We start from the raw sequence: 21,266 nt of genomic DNA, 5'->3' as shown, positions 1-21,266 counted from the left end.
CTTGAGACTTGTGAGACCGTTGCTAGTCACCTCTGTAAACCCTATACAGTATTTGTTGCAATATACCTAAATGATGCAATGAGTATCTAACTGCAATTGCAAAAATATTTCTAGAAAGCAAATAGTTAATACATAGTAAAATGATAAAGATCACAGTTTGTTTCTTTGTTAAATTGATTTTTTAGTAAAATAATATATTACTTTACAGACATTGATAATCATTTTTACAATTGAGTACTATACTTTAAAAATGAATACAATTATAATCTCAAATCATTCTGGGTCAGAATTTCAAGTGGCATTTTTCAATGATTTGTCATCAGCTTGATTTATTATATTTGATAAATGATATTAAATAAAGGTACACTTATATTTAAACAACATTTTTAGTTAAATGCAATTATCTATATATATCAAGACCTAGAGAGCCGTCCCTTATTTAATGATTTACTGTACATATCTATATCTATCTGTTTAAATATATATTTATATATATATATATATATATTTACTACACACACACAAAGATAGAGAGTAAGATAGTGAGATAGCATATCTTAGTGGAAGCTTGCACTATTGAACTTTTGCCAATTTAAATATAGCAAACATGAAATTTGATATCAAAATAAAACAAATTGAACTATCAAGTTTACTATATATAGCATAGACTACCCCAATACTACAGTCACACATAAGATAGTGCCCTTGACTTGCACTTATTACCAGTTCACCCAGCAACTGTTTTACTTTCCCCTTAGTATGTATGCTTTCATGGTAGGCTTCTCTTTCCTCTGGATCTCTCCTTAACTTTTTCGATGCTACCAGTGCTCCTTATTTTTGTCTTCAGTTCCATTTACTGACTTCGATACTGTACAGTATGCTCAACTTACCTTATTTAAAGGCTCGTTGAGTACTGAACTGCTTCCCTTCTTTGTAACTTGCCACAATTTGTGGGCAGTATGGATAGTGTAATTGTTAGCATTACTGCCTCACAGCACTGAGGACATGGGTTCAATTTCCACTATGGCCTTAACTGTGTGGAGTTTGTATAGTCTCCCTGTACTTACATGTGTTTCTTCTGGGTACTCTGGTTTTCTCCCATAGTCAAAAAATATACTGGTAGGTTAGTTAATTACCAACAAAATTATGTGAGGGTAGATGTGGTAGGAACATAGATTGTAAGCTCCACTGGTGCAGGGACTGATGTGAATGGGCAAATTTTCTCTGTAAAGCACTTCAGAATACAGTATGTGTGTGCTATAGAAATAACTGGAAATAAATAAATAAATAACAATTCACCCTATAAGATAGTGATTTGTCTTTCTCTTGCAACATGATATTATCCTATCTACCAGTCTGTAAACAAAGTGCTGTATTTCCGTTTACAGTGTACTGTACTTAGAAAATGTCAAGCAACATGTTATATTCAATGTCCAGATTTGAAGAAACTATTTGGCTCCTAAAAAAACAACAATTAATAAGAAGAGTAATTCATCATTATCACCATCATGTACCCAAATTAAAATTAAATTGACAGTAGAATCACATAGGTATTCCTTTGGTTAAAATGTAATTATTTTATATTTATCATTTTCTTTATAGCTATTCTGATCTCTTTGTTCCTCAGACTGTATATAATGGGATTAAATAATGGAGTGACAACAGTGTTTACTAGTGATAACATCTTATTCAAATTGAAAGAATACCCTCGTTTTGGAGATAAGTAGAGTATGATCAGGGTTCCATAGTATGTGCAAACAACAGCTAGATGCGAACTACAAGTAGAGAAAGCCTTCTCTCTCCCTGCAATGGAGGTCATATGAAGGATAGAGTAAAAAATTAGGACATATGTTATTATGATAAAAAGGAATTGGAGAAGGCCAACAAACAAAGCAACAATAGATACTTCGATTTGCACCAATGTTCTATCAGAGCAAGACAATTGAAGGAGAGGAGCAACATCACAAAAGAAATGATCGATGATATTCGGGCCACAAAATTCCAGTTGTAATATAAGTGTATGAGTTATCAATGGTTGCAAGAAACCCACCATCCATGAATAAATAACAAGATAATTTGGAAGCTTGAAGTTCATAATTGATGAGTAGCGCAATGGGTCACAAATGGCTAAGTATCTGTCATAAGACATTACTGTTAGGAGGCAACACTCTAAAATTGTTGTGGCACCAAAGAAATATAATTGAGTAATACATCCAAGAACAGGTATAGGTGTTTTACCTAATAATATGACTCGTAATGTATTAGGCGCAACGTTTGTACTAATTAAGATGTCTGAGATAGAGAGGTGACTAAGAAATATGTACATAGGGGAATTTAAATTAGGACTGGATGATATTAGAAAAACAATCAGAAGATTTGCAGCAACAGTTGCAGTGTAAACAGTAGCAATAAGAATAAAAAATGGGATACGGAAACTATGAAGATTTTGAAAGCCCAGTAATATGAAATCCACAACAGTAGTCTGGTTTGTCTTCAGCACATCCTGTAGAAACATTAAAAGGAACAAATAAATTGCTTAGCACTGGTGTAAGTTGGAGTTCTCTACCTTTCCACTCAACAATTAAAATGATCCATGTATTTCTTCATTACACATAATGTTTCACTTGCCATAACATTGTTTAGCTTTGCTGCACAGTGACTATAATAGATCCCAAAGATCGATCGACCTGTCTATCTATCTGTCTTTCTATCTATCTACCGATACAGAAAAAGGCTATATAAAACAATTATTTAAATCACAAACAAAATATGAAAATAAGAAAAGATAAATTAAACTTTTGTTCTATCTACAAAAAAATAATAAAAAATTAAAGAGACATTCTTGACAGGACTGGGCATCAGTAAAATAAGTTGGAACATTTTTGAGTACACTTGAATATTGCAAAGGAGAAAATGAATATAATGATCACATAGTGTATGTCAACATTTACATATAAAAAAAAATAAAAAAGAAATGTATATTTATTTCCTTTTTTAAATCAAGCACATATGCATACTTATAGTGATAATTAGATTTGTCACTTAAATCCTGCATTTTAAAAGTTACTTACAATGCTGTCAATAACATTAGGTTCCATTAATCTGTTTCTAGATAGAATAATATAAAACAAATGAAAGATGAATAAACAATTCCCTTTAAGAGCAAATGTAATGATGAACGTCTCTTGCCAGCATGATAACCATTAGAATAGATAATGTCGCGTGGCTTCTTTCTCACTGCATTTTATACCCATTTGATTAAAAAAACAAGGAGTCTATGGGGGCTGCTGATTGTCCTGGGAGTTATGTAATGATTCATATCTTAATAATATACAGTACAGAAGAAAAGTACTGTTCAACTACTACAATAGGTTAGCCTTAACCCTTACTAGCTGAATGTACCATACCTACAGGATTAGGTCTATTTCCAAATGTATGTAATGAATTTGCTAAAGTGAATTAGTTACACTGAAAAATAAAACAAATATTTTTGATAAGTACTGTAATCGTAATTTTTTTGACCATTTATCTATAAGCCTTAGTGAAAAGGTTTGGATTTGATTGCTACGAGAACTGATTCCATTATTGGTCAATGTAAAAAAATGTAAATGTGAAACTGAATGTACTGTATTAGCCTTATCATAAAAATTTGACATTATACAGTATATTTACTCTGTCATTTTTTTAAAGTACTCTACAGTGCATCTGGAAAGTATTCATAACACTTCACTTTTTCCACATTTTGTAATATTACAACCTTATTCCAAAATGGAATAAATTAATTTATTCCCTCAAAATTCTACACACAATACCCCATAATGACAATGTGAAAACGTTTTTTTAGAGATTTTTGCACATTTATAAAAAATAAAAAACTAAGAAATCATATGTACATAAGTAGTCACAGCCTTTACCATGCTCAGGTGCATCCTGTTTCCACTGATCATCCTTGAGATGTTCCTACAGCTTAATTGGAGTCCATCTGTGGTAAATTTAGTTGATTGGACATGATTTGGAAAGGCACACACCTGTCAATATAAGGTCCCACTCTCGACACTTGACAGTCCTGACACAAACCATGCAAGAAGTCAAAGGAATTTTATATAGACCTCCGAGACAGGATTGTCTTGAGGCACAAATCTGGGGAAGGGTACAGAAAATATATATGCTGCTTAAAAGGTCCGAATGAGCACAGTGGCCTCCATGATCTATAAATGGAAGAAGTTCGGAACCACCAGGACTCTTCCTAGAGCTGGCCGGCCGTCTAAACTGAGCGATCAAGGGAGAAGGGCCCTAGTCAGGGAGGTGACCAAGAACCCAATGGTCACTCTGTCAGAGCTAGAACATTCCTCTGTGGAAAATGGAGAACTTTCCACAAGGACAACCATCTCTGCAGCAATCCACCAATCAGGCCTGTATGGTAGAGTGGCAAAAGCCACTCCTTAGTAAAAAGCACATGGCAGCCCATCTGGAGTTTGCCAAAATGCACCTGAAAGACTCAGACTGGGGCGACGGTTCATCTTTCAGAAGGACAAAGACCTTAAGCACACAACCATGATATAAAATGAGTGGCTTCAGGACAACTCTGTGAATGTCCTTGAGTGGCCCAGACAGAGCCCAGTCTTGAGTCCGATTGAACTGGAGAGATCTGAAAATGGCAGTTCAACAATGCTTCCCATCCATCCTGATGAAGCTTGAGAGGTGCTGCAAAGAGGAATGGGTGAAACTGCCCAAAGATAGGTGTGCCAAGCTTGTGGCATCATATTCAAAAAGACTTGAGGCTGTAATGGATGAAAAGGTGCATCAACAAAGTATTGAGCAAAGGCTGTAAATACTTTTGTAAATGTGATTTCTTAGTTTTTTATTTTTAATACATTTGCAAAAATCTCAAAAAACTTTTTTCATGTTGTCATTATGTGGAAAAAGTGAAGTGATGTGATTACTTTCTGGATGCAATGTAGATATTTATTGGACAATTTATTTATAAAAATGTCATCACACATTTAAAATTTAGTTTACCAGGAATGTCACTCTTTCACCAAAGCTAATTTGTCAAGATGCTGGCTGTTACCAAGAGAGAAAGACAGGACCACTTGGCTGGAGTAGCTGTAAGAGACAAGCCGCACTGTGCTGAGATATTGTGAGGAACAAAGCAGATGTCAATAGTTTGAAGAAAATAGGTGATATGGAAATCAAACAGATGGAGAAGGTAGAATAGTGAAGGATGAAACTGAAGTTGACAAACAGATAAAAAAAAACAGACTCTTTTAAGCACCTACAGAGAAATAAAAATCTAAATGTTGCTTATGCAAGTTTGCTGAGTGTGATATGTCATCTTGACCTATTTTTTCCATCTGGACCTGGCTGGCCTGCAAGACCAAGTCTTTTGTGCTATCTAAAGACTCCTGAAACATCTGTAAGTTTGGGCACCTGCATTATGGAGAGTGACTACGAACCTTCCACAAGCTCCCACTTTGCAACAAGCACCTTCTAGAGAAATGGGATGGGAAGTGCATGAAGCACAAGGAAGTAGGCCAACAGATTATGACTCCAGCAAAAGATGATAATTTTAAGGTTTAAGGAGGATAACAATGAAAGTTTTGGACAGAGAAGATAGGAAGGAACCTAGCAGTGAAAAGGGCATTTCAAGTATGTCTATGGGGATTCTATCCACTCAAGGTGCTTTAGGATTAGGAAAGGTCAATACTACTGTTCAGTATGTCAAGCTTCACGGTGTAAAGAGGGTGTTATGAAAATCCACTGAGCTTTATGGAAGAGTCAGTAAGCCTTTTTTTTTTTAGCAAAGTAGTCAGTTAGTCAGGAATGTGAGTAAGTCACCCTAGTGCCATATATTCATTGGTAATACTGTAAAAAGATATTGGCTATTTTATCTGTATAAAAATGTTTTCCATTACGGTGGTCTAAAATAACAGGGATAAAAATGCAAGAATGATTACCCTTAGCCAGATATGCCAAACAACTATCTGCAGTAACTGCCTGTTTAGAGAAAAGCAATCTGCACATATATATCATAAAGGTGATTAGACTACTCTCGTTGTGCATGCAGCCAAGCATCCCTTACCACTAGAGTGCATGATAGTGAGAATAGAGTTTCCAAATCACAACTCCTGCCTTCCAGTTCCTCCTCTCAATGCTGAGTGAACTGCTTAATCTAGAACACTCTCTTACTGAAAGTGCCTCTATAAAATGCCTTGAAGGAGTACAAAAGAACCATTATATCTGGGCTCTCCATATTACCAGAGATGTGATTATCCTCAGTGATAATTAATACAGAACCTGTCCCATTGACTGTATCCAAAAAGGTTTACACTTCCAAAATCTTATTCCTCCTTTCATAGAGCGGTCTCTGTCAATGAACACAGGAAGTGGTTCAATATTCCTCAAGGCAGTTTTTCCACCCCAGTGACATGTGTAGTTATAACAAAAGAAACAAGTACAAAGTCAATGTGTGAGAGAGTGTGGTGAATGGTGGGGTGATGGGAAAACGGAGTTGGATGATGCAAGCACCAAATATCTATGTACTATGGGGGCCTCTACAAGGCAAATAATATCAAACATATATTTTTTTAAGTTGGTACAAAACAAGAAGGCACTCAAGTCTATCAATAAGTACCCAGATGTAACAAGCCAGCAGACAGAGCCCCCAAACACCCGATCCACTTACCAATGAAATCATAGCTTTAGCATCGAGATAAAATCTAAAACCTCTTTGTAGATATAAACAAACCATAAAAGGTCACAAATAGCACAGAAGAAAACATCTCATCTGGTGTGGATGATTGGCAATGCCCTTAGCGGGTCCAGGTGCTCCTCACTCCCCCGACCCCAGCCCCTCCACTGCCTTTCTCCTGCACTGGAGACTTCTGCAGTATCCCTGGTGACACATCTACAGCAGTTCTAAAGCTGGTATCTGGGTTCCAGTGCTGGTCATATGCTTACTACAGCATGTTTCCATGCTGCGGCAACAGGGCTCACAGTGTGCCGTGACCTCACCCTACTGATGTACCTGCTTCTATTATAACTGCTTTCCTTTCCACTTTTTCCTGTGACTACTGGGGTTCTGACTGTTTTAAAGGGGTCACTTGCTGTGGTCCATCACTTTCTGCTCAATCCTGGAGTGCTTTCTGTTAAGATCATTACTATTTGCCATCTGGCCATTTCCCTGTTGCCTATACTTGTGTGTTTTCTCCTATTGGTACCCATGTGTGTGTGTTTTTGTGCTATAGTTCTGATGTTTGCGTGTTTTCTCCTATTGGTGCCTGCATCTGTGTTTTCTAATATCAATGCCTATGTGTGTGTGTTTTATACCTTAGGGCCCTCTGTCTGAAGTACCCCAGGCCCACAAAAGCCTTAATCCAGCTCTGCCACATACAACTTATGCTACCCTGTCTCTCGGGTGCATCTGACTGCCGGCAGTGAATGCATTCTCAATTACTGACTACTGGGGTATGCAGTCTCACTCTGAGTGTGGCTGAATGCTGCTACCCACTGTATTTGGCAGTAGAGTGTTTCGAAGTCGAAAAATATTGCAGTACACACATCACGTACAAACTACACACAGATGGCCTCCGTGCGCGAACTTGCTCTGCCGTGTGTGCACATATTGTATGGTCACTCTCACGGTCCTGCGTATTAGCGCGTGGTATGGGTAATTACGGTAGAGTTTGTGATCACATGGAAAATCCATAAAAACACATTACATATTTAACCCAAATAGTGCACAATGTACACATAGTCTCCCTGCATCACACCAGCAAGTTACAGTTGTTTAAATGGTATCAGAACAAAGGGATTCACCTTAACAGGATAGGAGGGGACAGAATTAGGTTATATGGTGGTTTTTGGTATCCAGCTGTAGGGTATATTAAGGGCAATATTCCGGTGTTGGTTTGCAGAAGATTGCACGCTCCTGTGCATAGTTATGTGCAGGAGCAGAATATAAATATTAACTGTATTTACTGTACATTTGGTATGCGGCGGGAACCCAGAAGAAACCACCTGCAAGTGCACCTGGAACAGACATCGCCCACCTATTCAAACCGACCTATGACCTCTCCTGTACTGTAAATGACCATCCCTGTGTCCAATGTACAAAGAGATTACAGTATCCATTGTGTTAGGTTTTGGAATATTGTATAAAAGAGCCAGCTGCATGCCCGGCCAGTACCCAGACTCTGAAGGTCATCTACCCTGATGACTGAGGACCAGACTTGGAAGCGCAGGCGAAACCAAACACGTATGTACCATTGATTGTAGCCATTATTCTATGTATTGTATTGTTATTGTAACCCCCTTTCAGTAATAACATGTTGGTGTGTCAGAACCCGGCATTTTAAGTACAATCTGGTGTTGTGTCTCCTTTCCTTGCTAAGGTTATTAGTGTATTACAGTCACACGTGCAGCTGCTAAGTGCTCACGGTGTATCTTTGGGTGTGTACGCACTGAGTGTACTTTGTACAGCCAGCGCAGCGTTTGTACGCAAAGTACGTACACAGTACGGGGCCTGTACGCTAATAGTGTAAAAAGTACTTAGGCTAAGGATTTAGTACAGCGGCCGCAGCGACTCAATATTAAAGTGTATCAAGTGTGGTTAAAGTATAAGCTTTTTAGTCCTGTAAGTAAACCGACGTTTATAATTGGGGGCTCGGATCCGGTTTTCACATTCTCACAGCCTAACAGGTCATAGCAGACTTAATCTAGCAGCAAAGGTTGGAAAGTTATCCTACGTAACCTTTTCCTGGTCAGTGGATGTTCTAGAAACCCTATTTGTGTGCTGTTAGATTGCGTCTGCTCTGTCTAAACTGCAGAGGTGCTGATAGAACCCGTAAAACAGGAAAAAAGCTATTTAAAAATCATTGAATTTGTTTTGGTGCCAAAAGCGTACACAAAGGGCACCAATACTGTGCATACCCTCTCACATTGTTGCTGCAAGATTTAGATTGCTAGATTTGTTTAGATCTGTGTGAAATCGGATACATTTGTTGCTATATAGTTAAATTTGAAATAAAAGTGTTTAAATAAGTAAATATAAAGAACAACACGCAGGTCTGGCCCGGTCGTTAAAGGTTATACAGAACAAGCGGTTGTGCTTGTGAGCAATTATAGTTAGCATTGCTCACATTTATAGAGGTTGTGGGATTTGTTTTATTGCAGACGCACGGTTTTGTACACGTGGCTCGGACAAAGTACAGGGCCGCGCACGCAGCGTAACAAACACGCATGGTCACGTGTTTATGCAAATTGCATAAGAGTGAGGATGCTAAGTACAAATTACACGATAATTTCATTCAGTTAAAAGGTGGGATAGTAGCCATGCTACAATAGCACATAACTATCTGGTTTCAAAAGCAGATTAGTATATGAATTTTGTTTAAACTGCATTGCCTCTGGGGAAAAGCTGCCGACCAGAACGAGTGAAAAAAAAATTTCTGTACAGAAAAACAAGGTGTATTTGAGTGAGTAAAAGCGGAGTGAATGGAGCTGAACCCGGGTACTAGGTGGTCTAGGTGATATTCTGGAGTGGTAACACTGGGTTAGTAGAGGTCCAGTGGCATAGGGTTTGCTACCTTGCGTGATTAGAACTAGGTGGTCTTGGTGATCTGAAGTGGTCTAGGTGTCCCTTACAACTAGGTGATCTCTAGGTGTTTCAGGTGGTCTACAGCAATCGTAGGGCATATAGATAACTAGTATCTATAGGCTGTGAGATTGCATCGCATGTCCGTGTGTTCTACACAGCACAACGTGATACCATTGTGTCATAGGTGCTGTGGAAAAGCATACGCAGACGTGATTGTATAGACAAAGGGGTTTTTCTTTGATAACGTTGGGAAATCTCCCTGGTGTGCTTCCACTGGAAAGGGTGAACAATAGTTATCTAATTTCTCTATTTTTCACCCTACAAAAAATTCCAGTAGAAAGATACCGAAAAGGAATTTTTCGCTGCCTCTCTCAGGAAAATATTCCAACAGAACCTCCACCGAAAGAAATTACGGTGCTGTAAGGTCTGATAGGAGCCCTAAGTTGGGTACATTGCGATCCGCTATCAACAGTGTATCGTTGTACTGGCCAGCGTGGGCGAGAGCGACTGGAAGGCACTCGGAGATACTTCTACCGTCTACTTGCACTGAGTATTTTGGTGTTTGTGGGAATTTTTAGTTATTAAAAAGACACACAAATATGGGAGCCAGTTGCTCAAGTGAGAGATGTTTGTGCAGGGTTCAGGCTGTAGAAGAAATACCAAAAGGGTCAGCAAGGTTTATCATGTGTGAAAAATATGGTTCATACACGGAAGTTTTTTGCAATGAGTGGGTACGTATGGCTGACAAATATAGGGTATCATTCCCTAGGGTGGGCAGCTTTGTACCAGAGGTACTGCAGAATGTAGGCAGTAAAATATGTCTGATTAAATCCAGAAAACATAGGATTAGACATAACGAGTGTTTAAACCTGTGGCAACAAGAGGGGGATATGCAAAGGGAACAAACTCACAAAGCAAGTTCCAAACCTAGCAGGAATGAGGGCATGAACACACCATTATCAACACAGGTCGAAGGGGAAGAGATGGCTACAGTCAATGGTATATCTGTAAACAATAGTAGAATGCAAGAGAAATGTATTAACCCTAATTTTTGAAAGTTGTATCCTGTTTTGAAGTCTCTCCAAGGTTATAGGTCACAGGAAGATGAAGGACCCAGCCAAATCGCAGCTCTCATTCAGGCAGTCACCTTGCAGGAAACTGAGGTGGGGCCTATCCAACCAATAAGAGCAGTAACAGTATTCCCCACTGAAAGAACTGGTGAGGTCACAGCTACTGGTAAGTGTGAGACGGGTCATTGCACAGAGACAACAACACCTTACAGCAAACAGATTAGGAACGGAATGGTAGGATTACATCCTGTCTTGGAAATAGTAACTCTTAATGGGGGAACCGATAGACAGGGAGTAATCCTCACCAGGAATAATGCAATGTATTGCTCATGGTCCAGTGCTGAGCTGCGGTCAATCATTTCAGAATTCCCCGGTCCCGGAAGCATTTAGCCAGATGTCAGAAGTTTATCAGAGATCTGGGTAATGCTCATGAACCAGCTAAAAAGGAAGAGGGAATTCTGTATTGTCGACGCACAGAAAAAAACTAATTCTAAAAGATAGCCTTTATTAGATATATATTAAAATATGAATATGATTAATTCATTCCCAACTACAGTGAAACATAGAATTAAAATCACAGACAAACAGGTAAGTGAATCTAAACAAAAGATTGAAAATGTGTGAATAAAGATTTTAAAAAGCGTGTCCACGTGTGTTTGCAAGTATGTCTTAGTATTCGGGGATTACTATATTGGTACAGATACCATCAATGTTTCTACATCCATCCAATATTATTCGACTACTGTCAACATCAACAGTGTCGGTACATACATATAATGTCGACCACTAGTAGAATCTAAGATGTCTATATCTAATGTTCTGAGTTCAAAACACTTTGGGATCGTATATAATGTGGAGCTTCAAATTCCTCAATTTTGTTAATTGTGGTGACTATAAATCATCTGTAGGTATACTCACAGATCTGATTCCCTTTAGATCTATTTCTGATATATTGAGAGCCTCTCACACTGGCTGTCAATATTATTGGGGTATCTATTTATGCATGGAAACATATAGCTTCAGAGGGTATAGTATTCCCTGCTTATATAGAGAGTAACTGTCTTATACAGTGATGTTATTTATATATATGGTGTCCACCTGTGTTACACAGATTTCAAGGATACTGCTTATGTTAGGGGTATTGCAGCCCCAATTGTACTTCCCAAGCAGACCGTTTATCAATACGGTTTATTCCTTATACATCAAATATTGGCCATAGTGTCCAGCTGTATTACACAGATTTCACAGATACTGCTTATATTAGGGGTATTGCAGCCCCAGTTATACTTCCAAAGCAGGCCGTTTATCAGTACGGTTTATTCCTTATGCATCAGATATTAGCCATACCATTATAGTTGGCTACTGATGTTATTAAACTGTATAATAGTTTCAGTTTTTAAACAAGCTGATTCTCATGCATAGTACTCTCAATTAACAGTGAGGAATAGATCTTATTTACTTATATAAGTCAAGGGGTGGTCAGAAATTATCAGAAAGTGGTCAAAAGGTATAGTGACCTATATACATGTTCATTAGATCCAAATTTATTAAACTCAGAATAATTTGTGTTTTATTACAGATATTTATTAGTATTTATCCTTGGATAGAGTTTTGGATTTACACTGTACCCCAAATTCTAAGATGTCTATTGTTGTTGGTAGTTATTGCATCACAATATGTTTAATATATATTAATAAAATTTGTGAGCTTCTCATATACTGCTTTTAGCAGTAGTCACTTCAGACTATTGAGTCTGTCTATTAATATGGCAGACTTTTTTGCTACAATGTGTGGCACTTAATGTATCTTATTCAGAGCATGCAGCTGCTATGCTCCTGGATGTTGCCAATTGTTGCAATGTGATACTTTATAACGTTAATTGAGAGTACTATGCATGAGAATCAGCTTGTTTAAAAACTGAAACTATTATACAGTTTAATAACATCAGTAGCCAACTATAATGGTATGGCTAATATCTGATGCATAAGGAATAAACCGTACTGATAAACGGCCTGCTTTGGAAGTATAACTGGGGCTGCAATACCCCTAATATAAGCAGTATCTGTGAAATCTGTGTAATACAGCTGGACACTATGGCCAATATTTGATGTATAAGGAATAAACCGTATTGATAAACGGTCTGCTTGGGAAGTACAATTGGGGCTGCAATACCCCTAACATAAGCAGTATCCTTGAAATCTGTGTAACACAGGTGGACACCATATATATAAATAACATCACTGTATAAGACAGTTACTCTCTATATAAGCAGGGAATACTATACCCTCTGAAGCTATATGTTTCCATGCATAAATAGATACCCCAATAATATTGACAGCCAGTGTGAGAGGCTCTCAATATATCAGAAATAGATCTAAAGGGAATCAGATCTGTGAGTATACCTACAGATGATTTATAGTCACCACAATTAACAAAATTGAGGAATTTGAAGCTCCACATTATATACGATCCCAAAGTGTTTTGAACTCAGAACATTAGATATAGACATCTTAGATTCTACTAGTGGTCGACATTATATGTATGTACCGACACTGTTGATGTTGACAGTAGTCGAATAATATTGGATGGATGTAGAAACATTGATGGTATCTGTACCAATATAGTAATCCCCGAATACTAAGACATACTTGCAAACACACGTGGACACGCTTTTTAAAATCTTTATTCACACATTTTCAATCTTTTGTTTAGATTCACTTACCTGTTTGTCTGTGATTTTAATTCTATGTTTCACTGTAGTTGGGAATGAATTAATCATATTCATATTTTAATATATATCTAATAAAGGCTATCTTTTAGAATTAGTTTTTTTCTGTGCGTCGACAATACAGAATTCCCTCTTCCTTTTTTTTCTAAAACAGTCTTGATAAACTGTAGTTGACTGCACCCCCTAAATTTAATCAACATTGTGTACAATATAAAATAGGGGTCATACAAGTGAATGTATGGTGATGAATCATATACATTCACCCAAGATCATTACAATACTGATTGTTTGAGTGTGCAGATATCTAGTTCTGCATGAACCAGCTAACAAAGATTGGCGGATACTTTTGAAAATTCATAACAGATTGTAAATTAGACGCAGAGGTACCTCTCACTGATGAATACAATCAGGAGAATGTACGGCAAATCAATCTGCAATTAGGAGTATATTTCCCTACTGTTGTCAAATGGAATAAAATCTTCTCCATAAAACAGAGAGAAAATGAAATGGCATCTGAATATTTCCATCGGGCTCTGCAAATAATGGATAGATACATTGGGGTATCAGATACATGGAACGATGCGGATTACAGGGAGGTGGCTGTCTCTGTGCTAATGGACAAGCTCAATAAGACAGTAAGGGACAGGGTACAAACATCTTTGCCTAATTGGAGAGGGGTCACAGTAGCTTGTCTTAGAGAGTGCGCAATTAAACAGCACAAGAATATGGCTAGGCTCAGGGAACAACAGCAGGATAAACTGATATAAATAAGTCTACAGGCTCTGACAGGAAAGCCCCATCAGCCCAAACCCCAGACCCCTGGTGGTACATCATGAACAAGAATATGTTACATTTGTAGAAATAAAGGGCATTTTCCAGAAATTGTAAGAGTAGCAGAACATATAGTCAATATAGACCCCTAGACAGAGAAAACAAGCCACATTATTAAACACATAGATGGGATCAAGGGACATATAGTAAGGAATCACGAGCCATATAGAAAACACAGATTCGGTTAATGGGAAGAACGGAATAAATGCAATTTTACCCTTTTGACAAAACTTTCTGGGGTTAAGATGAGGCCTCTAAACTTTTGCTTCTTTCTCTAGCAGAAATGGCCACTGATTAACTTAACAGGAGTTTTGTTAGATATGGTATACATATAGCGTGCTCCCGTCCAGGAAGTACAAAGTATGTTGGATACCCACGAAGACTAATGTTGCATTTCACTGTGCTAGATGCATGTCCATCACAGGTAGAGGAAATTATCTCACAGATACCGGGTTCCCTATGAACTTAGGATGGACAGGACACTGGATTGATGGCTGGGATAGTCCCAGTAGAGATATGACACATAGAATTTTTTTTAGGGGTATAGACCTAGTAGAAAAATCATTACCCGTAGTGCCCAATCCAGTTGTCAAATTTTATAAAATCCTTTTTGCCGCTACAAACTTTTCTGTTACTAACCTCTATGTGATTTTTCTTCAAAGTTTCCTCCTCATCTCTTACGTTCGCCGACAGGAGGGTACAATACATGGACCCGATTACAGTCCAAATGCTATATGCCTACTCGGTCCTTCAGAGTTCTGCCCAAATCCAGTATATCTCACCAGCATAAGGACACCAGTATTAATGCAGAGTGCCCGGTCATGCACAAAGGGTGGAGAATGAGAATACTGGTGAAGGGAGACTGTGTACAGACACCGATATGCATGATGGTGTGACAGCCTGTTGGTGAATGCCAAACCTGACATTTTCTTTTCTTCATTTATTTACTATTTTTCCCCTCTCTTCTCACATCCAGAGACGGTTTACTTCACACAACTGATAACACACGATAGTAAATTAAAATGAAAATTTTTTGTTTCCTACAGGAAAAGGCAGTCTGGAGGTCAAAGGAGTATGGCCAGGAGTCCTCAGGACTTTGGACAGGTGGACACGGTAAGCCGGTGGCCCCCAGAGCATATCTTCCAAGTCTAGCTGAGGCGGCATACGGTCTGACTCATCTGGGCAAAGAGGGTATGTGCAAGTTGGTAAGAGCCTACTGGTGTGCGCCAGGATTATCTTCTCATGCAGGTAAGAGAGCAATGACATGTTTTACTTGCTTGAGGAAGAATATTGTTAAGACAATACCAACAGAGCCATCCCATATCCCTCCAACAGACGGACCTTTTCAGGTAATACAAATCGATTTCATACAGTTACCACCCTGTAGGAATTTGAAATATGTGTTAGTTTGTGTTGATGTATTTTCCAATTGGGTAGAAGCGTTCCCTGCTGCCACAAATACTGCTACGTTCACTGCAATGAAAATAGTGCAGGAATTTGTGTGTAGATATGGTATCCCTAGAGTAATTGAAAGTGATAGGGGTACCCATTTTACAGGTGAAGTCTTTCAGGTCATGTGCAAACTGATGGGAAATAATAGCAAGCTGCATACTCCGTACCGTCCACAGGCGAGTGCAAAGGTAGAGAGAGTGAACAGCACTATTAAGAACAAGCTGAGCAAATTAATGGCTGAAACTGGATTGTTGTGGCCCGAAGCTTTGCCACTAGTGTTGTACAGCATCAGAACCACTCCCAGGTCTCCACTTAACTTATCACCCTTTGAAATTCTTTTTGGTCAACAATCTCATGTAATGATAGACCCCCAGGATGATTTGAAATACAATAATGAAGTGACTGAAATATTTGGTTGGGATGAGCCAGCAGCTGAGAAATCAACAAAGAAATTTAAAGCTGGTGATTCCTGACCTACCGAACAGTAATTGTCATGACATTGAGCCTGGGGATTAAGTGATGATTCGAAATTTCTTATGCTCAGGTTGCCTCATAGACAGGTGGGAAGGACCATACCAAGTCTTGTTAACCATCATGACAGCATTGAAGGTCGCCGAAAGAGAGACTTGGGTCCACTCGTCCCACTGCAAGAAGGTCGCTGACCCGGAGAGAACTCGTGACAAAGAGCAGGGTGTGGAGAACCTCGTATCACTAGAGTGTTTGTTCCCGGAAAGTTGAGAGGCAGGGCTGTTGAAAGGCACCTGAGCACGGAGACCAACTAGATCTATGACGGTTGTCGCACCATTTTTCTTTGTTCACCTCCCCTGCAGTTTCCTTTCTTTTCTCCTTATTTTTCCTTCTTTCCCCTAACGAAATGGATATATCACAAGAGACTGCGTTTCGGGTTCTACTAGTAATTCTGTTTTTGATCAGGACAATTTGTTTTGGTGAGGGTCCCAGAGAGGTCGAGCAGGGATCTGGAATGGGTTCTGATGGCGAGTATGAATTTGTAGGATCTCAGGAGCAGCACATCACTCGAGTAAAGGCTGGTATCAGTAAGCGCTCTTGTAGCCATGGAGCTCAGAGGCACTGTGAAGGTTTATTGCCTGATGAACATTGTATTTGTAGGAATTGTGAGAATATAGTCGAGGATGGGTGCATCCAGAGATGTCAGTCCAACCTTAATATCGACATGGACCGCCATCCGTTGAGTGATTACCACTCACTAGTGGGTAAGGTCTTAAACCAGACAGAATGCTGGGTGTGCTCACAGGTACCTCAAGGTCAGAGTAAGTCAGGATTAGTACCATACCCTTTAGCAATAGATGAGGTACTCGAATTACGGGGTGGGAGACCGGTGGACAAGAAATTTAATATCTCTAGGCCCCCTAGTTTGAAGCTCCACTAATATCATGTAGACAGGTCCTTATTGTGTTTTAATATTTCCAATTACCGAAAACCAGGAAATTGGGAAGTGATGTGGAATAACCAGACTATTACCTTTTCACACAGAGCTGATAGGATACCGATAGACTCTGAACTTGTACGCCAAATTGCCAAAAGTGGGAGGTATTTTCGGTATAGGTATACCCGTGGAAGCAAGACCATGTGGGTTGGAAAAGTATCATCAGGGTATTGTGCTCATATCATCCAGCTCGATACTTGTACTGAGCAGATGGGAGAACTAGGGATTGGTTTCTTTACTTGGAAAGTTTGCAATATGGTGATGTTACATTTTGTCCCCTATGTTCTCCCAGATGATGCCTATTTCATATGTGGGAGGAAAGCATACAAGTGGCTTGCCCTGAGCTCTGAGGGATTGTGTTATATTGGGAGAGTACTACCAGAGGTCATTACCATAACCCATGATAAAATGAAAGACGTTCACCGCAGTGCTCAGACTCCTTATACTCATACTCACTATGAACACATCATCAAGAGACACCTCATAGATAGGGCAGAGCACGCAGCCTCTGATTTGATCCACGAATCCACCGGGATTCAGTTCCTTCTCGCATTAGACATCACCCGTACTGCCAGAGGAACTATAAATTATAGGTATATCCATACGCTAGCGAACTTGATAGATAATATCACTGAGATGTATGATGAATCCTTCAGGTATACGGGAAGGGAGTTACAAGCCTACAAAAAGGAACTGATCCAGCACAGGATGGTCCTTAATTACGTCACAGCCGTGACTGGTGGGTACTGTGTAACTCTGGCAACTCAATATGGTGTGAAGTGCTGTACGTATATTACAAACAGCACTGACGACCCCACGGAGATCATCGATCAGAAGATGGACGAGATCTTGCAGTTGTAGTGGGAGTTCAGGAGGAAGCACAACCTTACCTTAGCGACTGTGGGTAATGAACTGACCGGCTGGGTCTCATGGTTGAACCCACGCAAATGGTTCTCAGGGTTAGGAGAGTGGGCTCAAAATTTCATTATGAGTGTGGGGAAGTTTCTCCTTTGTATCCTGGGAGTCATCATATTTATTGGTTTGATATTTAGGTGTGTTCAAATTCTAAATCGGCGCAAGCGCAGCACAAATTTGATGAGTCTAAGGAACGAGGGCGCTGTTACAGCATCAGATTTAATTTATGACCCATCCATCGAGACAGCATTATGAAAAGGATTGCAAATGAATTTCATGGCCTGTTTCTTTCACCCGTTTTTCTTTGTCTCCCCCTCTGCCCAGATACATCCAACCGGAAAAGACGTCAGCCCTACCCAAAATGTTTATGTGATTGCAATTTTATATATGTGTCTTATCTTCATCTCTGCAACCTCCAGTTAATGGCACACATAGTCGACAGGTGATATCCACATATACTAGCACTCACGTATGTTCCCCCTCCGTGTATCATCAACTAAATGTGCAGCCAAAAAGAGCTCAGTAGTGTTTGTTGGCCCATTTACAGACCCTTAGTACGGGATGAGAAGAATTTAATGTATACTTCGCAATACCTTGAAGCTTATGTAGAACATATACGGCACGATGATACATGCCCCTCAGACATGGATTCATACATACATGCTTTTTGCTATTCCACTAGGTCATACATTTCCCACCTACAACTCTCCGACGATTCATCCAAGGTTCTATATATATATATTGTATAGATATTTTTGTTTAGTGATTAGTTAGTGGCAGTTATTGGTGACTGCCAAAGGGTGGACTGTCGAAGTCGAAAAATATTGCAGTACACACATCACGTACAAACTACACACAGATGGTCTCCGTGCGCGTACTTGTTCTGCCGTGCATGCACATATTGACAATTTGCGTATGGTTGCTCTCGCGGTCCTGCGTATTAGCGCGTGGTATGGGTAATTACGGTAGAGTTTGTGATCGCATGGAAAAGCCATAAAAACACATTACATATTTAACCCAAATAGTGCACAATGTACACATAGTCTCCCTGCATCACACCAGCAAGTTACACTAGTTTAAATGGTATCAGAACAAAGGGATTAACCTTTACAGGATAGGAGGGGACAGAACAAGGTTATAAGGTGGTGTTTGGTATCCAGCTGTAGGGTATATTAAGGGCAATATTCCGGTGTTGGTTTGCAGAAGATCGCACGCTCCTGCGAATAGTTATGTGCAGGAGCAGAATATAAATATTAACTGTATTTACTGTACATTTGGTATGCGGCGGGAACCCAGAGGAGACCACCTGCAAGTGCATCTGGAACAGACATCGCCCACCTATTCAAACCAACCTATGACATCTCCTGTACTGTAAATGACCATCCCTGTGTCCAATGGACAAAGAGATTACAGTATCCATTGTGTTAGGTTTTGGAATATTGTATAAAAGAGCAAGCTGCATGCCCGGCCAGTACACAGACTCTGAAGGTCATCTACCCTGATGACTGAGGACCAGACTTGGAAGCGCAGGCGAAACCAAACACGTATGTACCATTGATTGTAGCCATTATTCTATGTATTGTATTGTTATTGTAACCCCCTTTCAGTAATAACATGTTGGTGTGTCGGAACCCGTCATTTTAAGTACAATCTGGTGTCGTATCTCCTTTCCCTGCTAAGGTTATAAGTGTATTACAATCACACGTGCAGCTGCTAAGTGCTCACGGTGTTTCTTTGGGTTTGTATGCACTGAGTGTACTTTGTACGGCCAGCGCGGCATTTGTACGCAAAGTACGTACACAGTACAGGGCCTGTATGCTAATGGTGTAAAAAGTACGTAGGCTAAGGATTGAGTACAGCGGCCACAGCGGCTCAATATTAAAGTGTATCAAGTGTGGTTAAAGTATAAGCTTTTTAGTCCTGTAAGTAAACCAACATTTACAAGTGAGTACTTGTTTCAGCCACAATAATACTTTTTAAGATTGTGATTACTTATTATGTACTTTATTTATATTTATTTATTAACAGTTTCTTATATAGCGCAGCAAATTCCGTTGTGCTTTACAACTGGACAGGGATGAAACTGCTGTCAGTATGGATAAATAATAACAGGTGGCCATCTGACAACCAATAATTCTATTTATATAAAATTAAAATAAGGATCAGCTTATATATGGTGATATCATATGTTTGACCTCCACACTTTACAATCCATGTGGACAACAATTGGGAATAGTAACCTGCGCTGAGCGCAGCAGTAGAAGAGCGAGGCTTCTTGCCTAAAACATGGCGGAAGGAGGTTGACCATTAATCTGGCTTCCTTGTGATTTGATGTGAAAACCAAAAAAAAACTTAAAATGTTGTGTCAACCTTTTGTCATGTCGTCCTTTTCATGTGTTGGCCTTTTGACCCTGTCAAACTTTCCTACTGTTGAACTTTTGTCTGGTTGACTTGGATGTAGTTAAAATGCTGCCAGATGGGATCCCGGCACTTGAAATACCGACGCTGGATTCCTGAAAGTCGGCATAAGGCCATCATCACAATCCTGCTGGTGCTCAGGATCCTGGCATCAAAATACAGATGCCTAGAATTCTGAATGTTCTGTTAGCAGAACGCACTCACGTCCTGACACAGGGGGTGGGAGGTTAGGTTAAGGCATTAGAAAGGGGGGGTCAGGGTTAGGGTGCAGGGATGGAAAGTGGATGTTAGGTACTGGAGAGGGGAGGTAAGGGTTAGGCACCAAGCAAGGAGGGTTAGGTTTATGCAGTGAGGAAGTAAAGTTTATGGTTAAACACCATAAGGGAGGGTTAGGATTAGGCACCACCGGGGAGGGTTAGGGTTAGGCACCCATAATAGAGGGTTAGGGTAGGGGGCAGGGGTGGGTTAGGGTACTTTCTGGGGGGCTGCAGGATATTCATGGTTGGGATATTGCTGGTATCACATCCATCGGTATATCATGATGAACCCGGTTGACCTTTTCATGTGTCTACCTTTTGACCCTGTTGACCTAATGCATGTCAACTATTAATGATCGACCTAATGACTGTAGACCTTTTCCTTGTAGATCTGCTGATCCATACCCAAATTTAATAGACAGATCAAGGGTATCTTTTTTTTAGTGCTTTGTTACTTTTTTAACTTGCCACAAAATTTTTCACAATTTAACTTGGTATAATTTGTGTAACGCTGTAACATTTGTATTACAAA

The 21,266-nt window shown here is 39.5% G+C and overlaps 1 protein-coding gene across 1 annotated transcript in view; it reads right to left on the bottom strand.

Annotated features, from left to right (window-relative positions):
* Nucleotides 1-1,573: 1,573 nt before the first annotated feature.
* LOC134933995 (olfactory receptor 11A1-like) overlaps nucleotides 1,574-21,266 on the bottom strand; it is a 37,460-nt gene continuing 17,767 nt past the window's right edge. The window contains exons 3-4 of the mRNA XM_063929521.1: nucleotides 14,248-14,315; nucleotides 1,574-2,503 (exon numbers count right to left, since the gene is read on the bottom strand). Of these exons, the coding sequence (XP_063785591.1) occupies nucleotides 1,574-2,503; nucleotides 14,248-14,315 (998 nt within the window). The remainder of the gene's footprint in view (nucleotides 2,504-14,247; nucleotides 14,316-21,266) is intronic.

This window comes from Pseudophryne corroboree, chromosome 6 (assembly GCF_028390025.1).
Source record: "Pseudophryne corroboree isolate aPseCor3 chromosome 6, aPseCor3.hap2, whole genome shotgun sequence".
In the NCBI taxonomy this organism is placed as follows: Eukaryota; Metazoa; Chordata; class Amphibia; order Anura; family Myobatrachidae; genus Pseudophryne; species Pseudophryne corroboree.
The sequence above is the reverse complement of the archived record's forward strand: the minus strand, read 5'-3'. Positions and strand labels throughout refer to the sequence as shown.